The sequence below is a fragment of the Tachyglossus aculeatus genome, chromosome 27, assembly GCF_015852505.1.
Source record: "Tachyglossus aculeatus isolate mTacAcu1 chromosome 27, mTacAcu1.pri, whole genome shotgun sequence".
NCBI lineage: Eukaryota > Metazoa > Chordata > Mammalia > Monotremata > Tachyglossidae > Tachyglossus > Tachyglossus aculeatus.
The window spans coordinates 2,336,064-2,348,345 of NC_052092.1; the positions used below are offsets into that span (position 1 = coordinate 2,336,064).

Consider the following 12,282-nt stretch of genomic DNA (forward strand, 5'->3'; position numbering starts at 1 on the left):
ATTGAGCGCTTACTGTGTGCAGAGCACTGGACTAAGCACTTGAGAAGTACAAGTTGGCAACATATAGTACATCTGCACACAGTAAGCGCCCAGTAAATCATCATCAATGCTATTTAGTGAGCGCTTGCCGTGTGCAGAGCACTGGGCTAAGCCCTTGGAAGAGTCCAATGTGACAGAGCTGGTAGGCTCCGTTCCCTGCCCACAACGAGCTTCCAGTCTAGAGCTGGCAGTGCAGAGTGTCGTCGATCGGTGGATTGATTCAGGCTGCTGAGAGCCGGGACCCCCCCACCCCGGAGTCGGCGAGGGGGAATTCCAGCTCTTGCTCCCTCCTCCGGGATCCCCCCTCCCAAACCCCCAAACTTACTGCCCCCCAAACAGCTGCATCCCCAGCAGGGCGAACACCACGATGAAGAGGAAGAGCAGGAACAGCAAGCTGATGATGGACTTCATGGAGTTCAGCAGGGAGACCACCAAGTTCCTCAGGGAGTTCCAGTACCTAGGTCACGGGGCAAACCGGTCCATCAATCAATCAATCGTATTTATTGAGCGCTTACTGTGTGCAGAGCACTGGACTAAGCGCTTGGGAAGTCCAAGTTGGCAACATCTAGAGACGGTCCCTACCCAACAGCGGGCTCACAGTTTAAAAGGGGGAGACGGAGAACAAAACCAAACATACTAACAAAATAAAATAAATAGAATAGATGTGTACAAGTAAAATAAATAAATAGAGTAATAAATACGTACGAACATATATACATATATACAGCTTCCGGTCGGGGCCGGGCCCTGAAACGCTCAATTGGCAATGTGGCTCAGTGGAGAGAGCGCGGGCTTGGGAGTCAGAGGTCATGGATTCTAATCCCGCCTCCCCCACATCTGCTGTGTGACCTTGGGCAAGTCACACCTCATCTCCTTGTGTTCCCCCCAGTGCTTAGAACAGTGCTTTGCACATAGTAAGAGCTTAACAAATACCAACATCATCATTATTATTATTATTAATAGGCAGAGCCGGGATTTGAACCCATGGCCTCCGACTCCAAAGCCCGGGCTCTTTCCCTTGAGCCACGCTGCTAACTGGGGAGCAAAGAAACATAATTAAAGGAAACGGGGAGGCCCATCCGGGGAGCGCTCAGAGAGAAGAGATTGGCGGAAGGCGAGCAGCTTTGGGTGCCTCTGAATCAATCAATCAATCGTATTTATTGAGCGCTTACTGTGTGCAGAGCACTGGACTAAGCGCTTTGCTTGGCCTGCCCGCTTTTCATCAGGAGAGGAACTTGGAGGCGACAGGAAGCTGACAGATCCTTAGATCTGAGCTCCCAGGAAGCCTTTGAAGAGACTCCTCTTATGCTTTCCCTTCCGCTCTTCATTCGGAAGTTGGAGTCGGGAAGTCGGGAAGTTGGGAAGTCGGGAGTTAGAGAGCCGATTGAAGGCGGGGAAACGGTGGAACAAAACCCCCAGTCCAACACTTGTTCCCCTTTTTCGGCTATTTAAGCGGGTACTCTGTGCTAGGCACTGTTCTAAGTGCCGGGGTAGATACGAGACAATTTGGTCCCATGACCTGGGGGGGCTTCCAGTCTTAATCCCCATTCTCCAGATGAAGTAACCGAGGCCCAGAAAAGTTAAGGATTAGCAGGTCTTATTTCTCTCTCGGTCGACCGACGAGAAGAGTTAAGCTTCTGATTTTAAATTCACAATCTAATGTTATTATTGCACTACGTCTACAGGGACAGGACTTCCCCAAGGTCTCACAGGGGACACGCGGTGGGGCCGGGATTCGAACTCACATCCTCTGACTCATTCATTCATTCATTCAATCGGATTTATTGAGCGCTTCCTGTGTGGAGAGCACTGTGCTAAGCACTTGGGAAGTACAAGTTCATTCATTCATTTATTCAATCACATTTATTGAGCGCTTCCTGTGTGGAGAGCACTGTACTAAGCCCTTGGGAAGTACAAGTTCACTCATTCATTCATTCAATCGCATTTATTGAGCGCTTCCTGTGTGGAGAGCACTGTACTAAGCACTTCATTTATTCATTCAATCGTATTTACTGAGCGCTTCCTGTGTGGAGAGCACTGTACTAAGCGCTTGGGAAGTACAAGTTCATTCATTCATTCAATCGTATTTATTGAGCACTTCCTGTGTGGAGAGCACTGGACTAAGCGCTTGGGAAGTACAAGTTCATTCATTCATTCATTCAATCATATTTACTGAGCGCTTCCTGTGTGGAGAGCACTGTACTAAGCACTTGGGACGTACAAGTCGGCAACATAGAGAGACGGTCCCTACCCAACAACGGGCTCACAGTCTAGAAGGGGGAGACAGAGAACAAACCAAAACATGTGGACGGGTGTCGTCAGAACAAAAAGAATTAAAGCTAGATGCACATCATTAACAAAATAAATAGAATAGTAAATACGTGCAAGTAAAATAGAGTATAAATCTGTACAGACATCTATACAGGTGCTGTGGGGAGGGGAAGGAGGTAGGGCGGGGGGGATGGGGAGGAGGAGAGGAAAAAGGGGGCTCAGTCTGGGAGCCCAGTCTGTTCCCTTGGAGGGCAGGTGGGAGGGTCAGCAGACAATAAATACGATTGATGATGATGATGATGACAGGGCCAAAGGCCCCCAGGGCACACGGGGCTTGGGGGGCCGGGCGATGGGGACGGTGAAGCCTTACCTCCTTCCCCTCCCTACAGCACCTGTACATATGTATATATGTTTGTACGCATTTATTACTCTATTTATTTTATTTGTCCATATTTATTCTATTTATTTTATTTTGTTAATATGTTTGGTTCTCTTGCCTGTCTCCCCCTTCGAGACTGTGAGCCCGCTGTTGGGTAGGGACCGTCTCTAGATGTCGCCGGCTTGGACTTCCCAAGAGCTTAGGACGATGCTCTGCACACAGTGAGCGCTCGATAAATACGACTGAATGAATGAATGAAAAGATGCAAGCCGCCCTTGGAGAGGCTGCAGGCAGATGAGGGTGGGGAATGAGGAGAGAGGGGCAGGCCGCTGCACCCGTTGGCAGGGTGGAGAGGGGAGAGGAGTCCCCTGGCTTCCTCATCCCCGGGGGAAGGAAGATGGTGATGCCAAGAGAGGTGGGTGGCTCGGAGGAGGTGCCCGCTGCCCCTACTTGAAAGCTGTCGGGGAGGAGGGCCGGGGCTGGTCTCCGGCTTGGCTTAACTTCCATTTGGGGGATGTGGAGGAGGGTGGGAGGGAGTCTAAAGTCGAGGGAGGAGCCCCATCAGGAACGTGGGGGAAGACAAGAGATGCCCGAGGGGCACCGGAGGTGGTAGCCGGGTACGGCTGGGGAGAAGGTGCCCGCCGCGGTCATCATCACCATCATTATTGAGCACTTACTGTGTGTAGAGCACCGTACTAAGTGCTTGGGAAGTACAAGTTGGCAACATATAGAGACAGTCCCTACCCAACAGTGGGCTCACTGGGCACGGGCTGAGGGAGGCAGTGCGGTGTCGCCCACTGTTGGGTAGGGACTGTCTCTATATGTTGCCAATTTGTACTTCCCAAGCGCTTAGTACAGTGCTCTGCACATAGTAAGTGCTCAATAAATACGATTGATGATGATGATGGATACAGCCTGGGCCCAGAAGGCCATGGGTTCTAATTCCGGCTCTGCCACTTGTCTGCTATGTGGCCCTGGGCAAGTCACTTCACTTCGGCTTTGGAGTCGGAGCTCATGGGTTCAAATCCCGACTCCGCCGATTGTCAGCTGTGTGACTTTGGGCAACTCACTTCACTTCTCTGGGCCTCAGTCCCCTCACCTGTCAAATGGGGATTAAGACTGTGAGCCCCGCCATGGGACAACGTGATCACCTTGTAACCTGCCCAGTGCTTTGCACATAGTAAGCGCTTAACAAATGCCATCAAATTCTCTGGGCCTCAGATATCTCATCTGTAAAATGGGGATTAAGACTGTAAGCCCCACATGGGACAGGGACTGTGTCCAACCCGATTTCCTTATATTCACACCAGCGCTTAGTACAGTGCCTGGCATATAATAAGCACTTAAATACCACAATTATTAATTATTATTGTTATTATCACCCCCCTGAAAGGAAGCCCTGGGGAAGGGGTTGGAGGAAGTGTCCAGTTTGACTCCTTTCATTCATTCAATCGCATTTGTTGGGTGCTTTCTGTATGCAAAGCACTGTATTAAGCGCTTGGGAGAGGAAAATAGACCAACAAACAGAGACATTCCCTGCTCAAAACGAGCTCACCAGCTGGGGCCTGAGAGCCAAAAACCCAAAAGAGCAGCCGAGGCAGCTTGTACTCTGGAAGGCCGGAACCGAGAGAACACCCAGAGTACACCAGACACGACAGAGTACACCAGACACACCTGTATATATGTATATATGTTTGTACATATTTATTACTCTATTTATTTATTTATTTATTTTACTTGTACATATCTATTCTATTTATTTTATTTTGTTAGTATGTTTGGTTTTGTTCTCTGTCTCCCCCTTTTAGACTGTGAGTCCACTGTTGGGTAGGGACTGTCTCTACATGTTGCCAATTTGTACTTCCCAAGCGCTTAGTACAGTGCTCTGCACATAGTAAGCGCTCAATAAATACGATTGATGATGATGATGATGACAGGCACACCGGGCACACTGGATGGACGCGTCTCGGTGGGAAAACCGGGCGCCCCTGGGCACGTCGAGATCAGCAAGCCGATCGGCTCCCCCAGGCACAAGTTTGTCCAGGCACACGGGGACACGCGGACTTGGGGAACACGGGGTGCCCCAGGACCTTTGGTGCTTAACAAATACCAGTTAGAAACAAAAAATCGAAAAAAGAAAAGGGCGGAGGGAGCAGAAGGCCCTTACTTGGTGACTTTGAAGATCCTGAGCAGGCGCAGAGCCCTCAGCACGCTGATGCCGAAGGATGTTCCCGGCTTCACCACCGCCCAGATGACTTCAAAGATGCTCCCGACGATGACCTGCACAGACAGGGAATTGTCACCCGGGCGATGAGGGGGATCGCGTCGTTCGTTCGTTCATTCCATCGCATTTATTGAGCGCTTCCCGTGTGCAGAGCACTGGACGATAAAACAATACACAGACACGTTCCCTGCTCTCAGCGAGCTTACAGTCTAGAGGGGGAGTTACAATCCAGAGCGGGTGAGTTAACTGAAATGCAACCCAGCTCCGCGAGTGTGGCTGGATCCAGGGCGGGCTGGGACGAGGGGGACCGGTATGGGCCGACTCCAGCCCCCGTCTCCTCACCCCACCTCCTCATGGCGGGCACTGGGTGGGGGGTAGAGCCCGCCTCCTGTCTCTGCCAGGGGTCGGTGCCCGGCTGAAACGGGCCCCTTCCACCCCGCTTCCTCCTGCCTCATCCCGCCGTTCTGTGCGGGGTCACTCACCCCGAAATCAAAGCAGTTGAAGGATGAATGGAAGTAATTTCGAGGCCCCAGTCCGTACATCTTCAGGGACATCTCGGTGAGGAAGAGCCCCAGGAAAACAAATTCGGCAAAATCTAGGGGAAGAAGAGGATTGGCCGGATTGGTGCACAGATCCCATCCCCCTGTCAAATACTTCCTGCAGCGGGACGACGCAAAATCCACTCAGGGTTTTACGCATTCCACAACACTTGACTCAACGACTCAATTTGTACTTCCCAAGCCAATTTGTACTTCCCAAGCGCTTAGTACAGTGTTCTGTACATAGTAAGCGCTCAATAAATACGATTGATGATGATGATGATGACTCCAGTATCAGCTCGACAGTGCAACTCAACATAAAGGGATCCAACACAGCTCTCCTGTGCATAGCCTCACCTCAGGGAAAGGGTGGCGATCAGACACACTCCCTCTAGCCTGTTGCCAACTTGTACTTCCCAAGCACTTAGTACAGTGCTCTGCACACAGTAAGCGCTCAATAAATACGATTGACTGATTGATTGATTGGAAGCTCACTATGGGCAGAGAATGCGTCTGCTATATCGTTGTATCGCACTCTCCCAAACACTTAGTGCAGGGCTCCGCACACAGTAAGCGCTCGATTAATATGACCAGAGAACTTTAAAATCCATAGGGTTGAACCTACTCCCCCACCTCTCAAGAAGGGGATTTGATTCATTCAATCATATTTATTGAGCGCTTACTGTGTGCGGAGCACTGGACTAAGCCCTTGGGAAGTACAAGTTGGCAACATATAGAGACGGTCCCTACCCATCATCATCAACATCAATCGTATTTATTGAGCGCTTACTGTGTGCAGAGCGCTGTACTAAGCGCTTGGGAAGTACAAGTTGGCAACATATAGAGACAGTCCCTACCAAACAGTGGGCTCACAGTCTAAAAGGGGGAGACAGACAACAAAACATGTGGACAGGTGTCAAGTCATCAGAATAAATAGAAATAAAGCTAAATGCACATCATTAACAAAATAAATAGACTGGTAAATATGTACAAGTAAAATAAACAGAGTAATAAATCTGTACAAACATATATACAGGTGCTGTGGGGAGGGGAAGGAGGTAGGGCGGGGAGGATGGGGAGGAGGAGAGGAATGAATTCTGATTCGCTCAGTGGCCCTGTACGAGAAGCGGTTTTGAGGCAACTTTATTTTCCTCGTGCTTTCTACACTGAAGCCCCTAAGTCTGGCCTTAACTTCCTCTAAGTCGACTCCTTTTCTCCCCCTTTTAGACTGTGAGCCCACTGTTGGGTAGGGACTGTCTCTATATGTTGCCGACTTGTACTTCCCAAGCGCTTAGTCCAGTGCTCTGCACACAGTAAGCGCTCAATAAATATGATTGATTGACTGATTGACTCCTACATTAATCTCCACTTCAAACCAGTTCAGAACTGCCCACGTTCTTAACCCTTCCTATCACTGGTCCCAATTGCTCCTGAGGTGGGTCTACACTTGCTGAAGACTCACTTCCATGGTTCTGGTTTTTTATAACTCTAAGTGGTATTTGTTAAGTGCTTACTATACACCAGTCAGGCTGATGAAAGCTAATCAGGTTGGACACAGCCCCTGTCCTACATGGGACTCACAGTCATTCATTCATTCAATTGTATTTATTGATCCCCCTTTATTTATTTATTTATTGACCACCCCCAAGTCTTAATCCCCCTTTCACAGAAGAGGGAACTGAAGCCCAGAGAAGTGAAGTGACTTTCCCAAGGCCACCCAGCAGACAAGGGGCAGAGCTGGGATTAAGAGCTCATTGTGGGCAGGGACGGTCTCTGTCTATTGCTGTATTGTACTTTCTCAAGCGCTTTCTATTTTGTATTTTGTACTTTCTCTTTATTTTGTTAATGATGTACAGTGCTCTGCACACAATAAGCGCTCAATAAATACGACTGAATGAATGAATGAACGAACCCAGGTCCTCTGACTCCCAGGCGTGGGCTCTTTCCACGCCCAAATGCTTGGGAGAGTACAACAGAATCAGTAGCCAGATTCCCCATCCGTAACCAACTGGGAGAACTGGAGAATCGAGACCCAGAGTAGTTAAGTGACTGGGCCAAGATCACACAGCAAGCAGTCGGCAGGGGCAGGATTAGAACCCAGGTCCTCCGACTCCCTGGCTCCGCTTCCTAAGAACGGGCAAGGGGGTGAAAATCCAAGGCGTGTGACGGAACGCTAACTTGGGGGGACAGTCCCCTTTGTCCCTATCTCCGTTCTTATAATTGAAAATGCCGTTCTGCTTTGGGGACCTCCTGGTATTCAGTCCTGGGAGGTAATTTAATCCACTTGAAACGGAAGCATTTCCTAATGCAATTCCAAGGTGGGGGGAAAGTTTGCTGCAAACAATCTAATTTCATTTCAGATCTGTGCCGCGGGCCAAGCCCAGGCCTGACTCCTTTCGATCATCTGTGTCCCGACGAGATAGTCAGCAGCCTCTCACTGTGGAATATTATTATTATTATTCCTCTATTTATTATTCCTCTATCCATTTATTTTACTTGTGCATATTTATTCTACTTATTTTATTTTGTTAATATGTTTTGTTTTGTGGTCTGTCTCCCCCTTCTAGGCTGTTAGTCTGCTGTTGGGTAGGGACCGTCTCTATAGGTTGCCGACTTGTACTTCCCAAGCGCTTAGAACAGTGCTCTGCACACAGTAAGCGCTCAATAAATACGATTGATTGATTGATTTTTGTCCCCTCTCCCACAATCCTGCCCCTTCTTCTGCCATCTTGTGTCCTCTCCTGCATCCCCCTGTTGCCTCTACTCAGGGGGCAGCCCTGGGACCCCCGGGGTAACAGTGCTATTCCCCCAACTCCCAGGCCCGGGCTCTTTCCACTAGGCCGTGCTGCTTCTCACTGATTGATAAATGCTTGATTAACTGAAGGGAGTTTTATATTTCCGTCTCAGCCAATTTGCCCGCCCGTCGACCGATCGGCCGGCTCGTGAGCGGGGACCCCTTCGGTTTTCAGCCCCGGGTCCCCAAGCAGAGCCCGGGAGTCAGAAGGTCACGGGTTCTAGTCCCCAACTCCGCCACCTGTCTGCTGTGCGGCCTTGGGTGAGCCCCTTCACTTCCCTGTGCCTCAGTTTCCTCATCTGTAAAATGGGGATCAAGACTTTGCGCCCCACATCATCATCATCAATCGTATTTATTGAGCGCTTACTGTGTGCAGAGCACTGGACTAAGCGCTTGGGAAGTACAAATTGGCAACCTATAGAGACAGTCCCTACCCAACAGTGGGCTCACAGTCTAAAAGGGGGAGACAGAGACCAAAACCAAACGTACTAACAAAAGAAAATAAATAGAATAGATATGTCCAACCTGATTTGGTTGTACCCATCCCAGTGCTTAGTAATAATAATAATGATGATGATGGCATTTATTAAGTGCTTACTATGTGCAAAGCACTGTTCTGAGCGCTCGGGAGGGTACAAGGTGATCAGGTGGTCCCACGGGGGGCTCACGGTTTGCATCCCCATTTTACAGATGAGAGAACTGAGGCACAGAGTAACTTGCCCAAAGTCACCCAGCTGACAATTGGCGGAGCCGGGGTTTGAACCCATGACCTCTGACTCCAAAGCCCGGGCTCTTTCCACTGAGCCATGCTGCTTCTCTTCTCTTGCTTACTAGTACACAGTAAGCACTTAACAAATACCAAAATTATTCTTATTACCCCTATATCGCCCCCCCCCCCGCACCCCCACATCTCCAACTCCTGCCTCTGGGTCACTTGTCTCTGTCTCAGAAACTCACCCAGGCCCAAGCGAACTCCGAAACAGACTTCGGAGCCTTCCGCCGACAAGCCTCCCGGCTGAGAAATTTCCGTCGCCCCAGCTCCGATGCCAGAAGAAGTTCTAAATTTATGATTTCTAATTTCCCTGCCATGACAGCCTATTATTTCCACTATTTAAATCCAACAGAGAGCACGGAAGGATGAGGTCCCTCTCTGTTCTTTTTTCCATTTCGTTTCCCAGTGAAGCCCCCACCGAGGCGGGTGACGAAGCCTGGAGGGGAAGTGTTTTGTGCAGCGCTGGCTCCTCATCCCCCTCGAACACCCGTTTTTCTAATAAATGTCAATAGGGCTTGGCCGCGAGCCGGAGCCGTCCTGCTAATAGTTGTGGTATTTGTTAAGCGCTTACTAAGTGCCAAGCGCTGTCCTAAGCGCCGGAGTAGACACAAGATCATCAAGTGCTGTGTGGGGCTCACTATCTGAGCAGGAAGGAGATTTCAGTACAACAAGAGTTGGTAGATAATAATAATGATGGCATTTATTAAGCACTTACTATGTGCAAAGCACTGATCCAAGCGCTGGGGAGGTTACAAGGTAATCAGGTTGCCCCACGGGGGAGCTCACAGTCTTAGTTCCCATTTTACAGATGAGGCAACTGAGGCACAGAGAAGTGAAGTGACTTGCCCAAAGTCACACAGCTGACAATCGGCAGAGCCGGGATTTGAACCCATGATCTCTGACTCCAAAGCCCGGGCTCTTTTCCTTGCTCACATGGAGTTTACAGTCTAGGTGGGAAGACTTTGTAATTTTTTTTTTGATGGCATTTATTAAGCGCTTACTATGTGCAAAGCACTGTTCTAAGCACTGGGGAGGGTACAAGGTGATCAGGTTGTCCCACGTGGGGCTTACAGTCTTCATCCCCATTTTACAGATGAGGGAACTGAGGCCCAGAGAAGTGAAGTGACTTGCCTAAAGTCACACAGCTGACAAGTGGCAGAGCCGGTATTTGAACCCATGACCTCTTAGCCCAAAGCCCGGGCTCCTTCCACTGAGCCACACTGTTCCCCTAATTCTGCTGTACTGTCCTCTCCTGAGCGCTTAGTCCAGTGCTCAGCGCACTGTAAGTGCTCAATAAATGCCACTGAGTGATAGATTGAAGTTCCAGTCAAGATGAAGGCAACCCTTTATCTTCCCCACAGCAAGACGGGACGCAGCGTGGCTTAGTGGAAAGAACCTGGGCTTGGGAGTCGGAGGCTGTGGGTTCTAATCCCGGCTCCACCACCTGTCTGCTGTGCGTCCTTGGGCAAGTCACTTGACTTCTCAATGCCTCACTTAGCTCCTCTGCAAAATGGGGATGAAGACTGGGAGCCCCACGTGGGACAACCTGATTACCTTGTATCTACCCCAGCGCTTAGAACGGTGCTTGGCGCATAGTAAGCGCTTACCAAATACCATTATATTATTTATTATTTATAGCAGGCTTCAACCTCCTGTCTCTATATGTTGCCAACTTGTACTTCCCAAGCGCTTAGTACAGTGCTCTGCACACAGTAAGTGCTCAATAAATATGATTGACTGATTGATTGATTGAGTTGGGCCTTGACCGGCATCTTTAGGGCAAGACTGCGATACCATAGGACTCTATTGCATTGTCCTCTCCCAAGCCCTTAGGACAGTGCTCTGCACACAATAACTGCTCAATAAATACCAAAGGTCAATTGATTGATTGATTGGGCTGGATTATTCTGGATTTGAACAGGCCTTCTGGCCTAGTGGATGGAGCACGGGCTTGGGAGTCCGAAGGACCTGGGTTCTAATTCCGGCTCTGCTGCTCATCTGCTTTGTGACCGCGGGCAAGTCACTTTGCTTCTCTGTGCCCTCATCTGCAAAATGGGGATTAAGTTGGGGGGAGCAGCGTGGCTCAGTGGAAAGAGTCCGGGCTTTGAAGTCAGAGGTCGTGGGTTCAAATCCTGGCTGCACCGCTTGCCAGCTGTGTGACTTTGGGCAAGTCACTTCACTTCTCCGCGCCTCAGTTACCTCATCTGTAAAATGGGGATGAAGATGGTGAGCCCCCCGTGGGATAACCTGATCACCCTGTATCCCCCCAGCGCTTAGAACAGTGCTTTGCACATAGTAAGCGCTTAACAAATACCATCATTACTATTATTATTATTATTATTATTCTCTGGGCCTCAGTTACCTCATCTGGAAAATGGGGATTAAGATTGTGAGCCTTACATGGGATAACCTGATCACCTTGTATCCTCCCCAGCGCTTAGAACAGTGCTTTGTACGTACTAAGCGCTTAACAAATACCAAAATCATTATTATTATTAAATCTGTGAGCCCTTTGTGGGACAGGGACTGTCCAACCCAATTTCTTTGCATCCACCCCAGCGCTCAGTACAGTGCCTGACATGTATGATGTGCTTAATACCGCAATTATTATTATTAATAATCAGAACTTGGGGAATCAAAATGTCTACTTTCCCAGGGAATGTTAGTCCCCGGGATATGTGGGAAGAAGACTGCAGTTCTGAAGGGCCGTGAGCAGCGGGGGGTTCGTAGACAATTCCCAGACAATCCATCTAAACTCCTGGGAATGAAGGGAGAAGCCAAGAGCGTCAAGGGCAGGGACCGCGTGCTTCCCCATCCTGTAGCGCTGTCCTCAGCCCAGTGCTCCGCACCCGGTGAGGGCTCGCTAAATGATTTGGACCGACTCGGAGACGGAGAGGGCAGGGACGGGGGAACGCCCGCGGGTTAAGGCAGAGGAGGGGATTTGGCTGGTCATTCGGGGCGCGGGAGGCGGGAAAGACCAGGAGCGGCTGGGCCGTACGTACATAAGGCGTTGGTGAGTCTCTGGGGCTGGTTGTAGTGCACCATGGCCACGCACAGCGTGTTCAAGGCGACGACGCACAGGACGATCCAGTAGAAGGTCTGGGCTTTCACCATGCGGCGGATGAAGAAGCGGAACATCTTCTCTTTCCTCCGGAAGTAAGAGGAGCTGTCGTTCTTCCCGCTCTTCAGGCTGGCCCGGGCGAACGGAGAACCTGGACACGGAAGGGCCGAGAGAACCCGATGCCCTCCGGTTCGAGCCCCCCG

At 49.9% G+C, this 12,282-nt stretch overlaps 1 protein-coding gene across 1 annotated transcript in view; it reads right to left on the bottom strand.

Annotated features, from left to right (window-relative positions):
• CACNA1B (calcium voltage-gated channel subunit alpha1 B) overlaps positions 1 to 12,282 on the bottom strand; it is a 203,806-nt gene that overhangs the window by 83,882 nt on the left and 107,642 nt on the right. Inside the window, 4 exon segments of the mRNA XM_038767811.1 lie at positions 365 to 496; positions 4,857 to 4,969; positions 5,396 to 5,508; positions 12,021 to 12,230. Of these exon segments, the coding sequence (XP_038623739.1) occupies positions 365 to 496; positions 4,857 to 4,969; positions 5,396 to 5,508; positions 12,021 to 12,230 (568 nt within the window).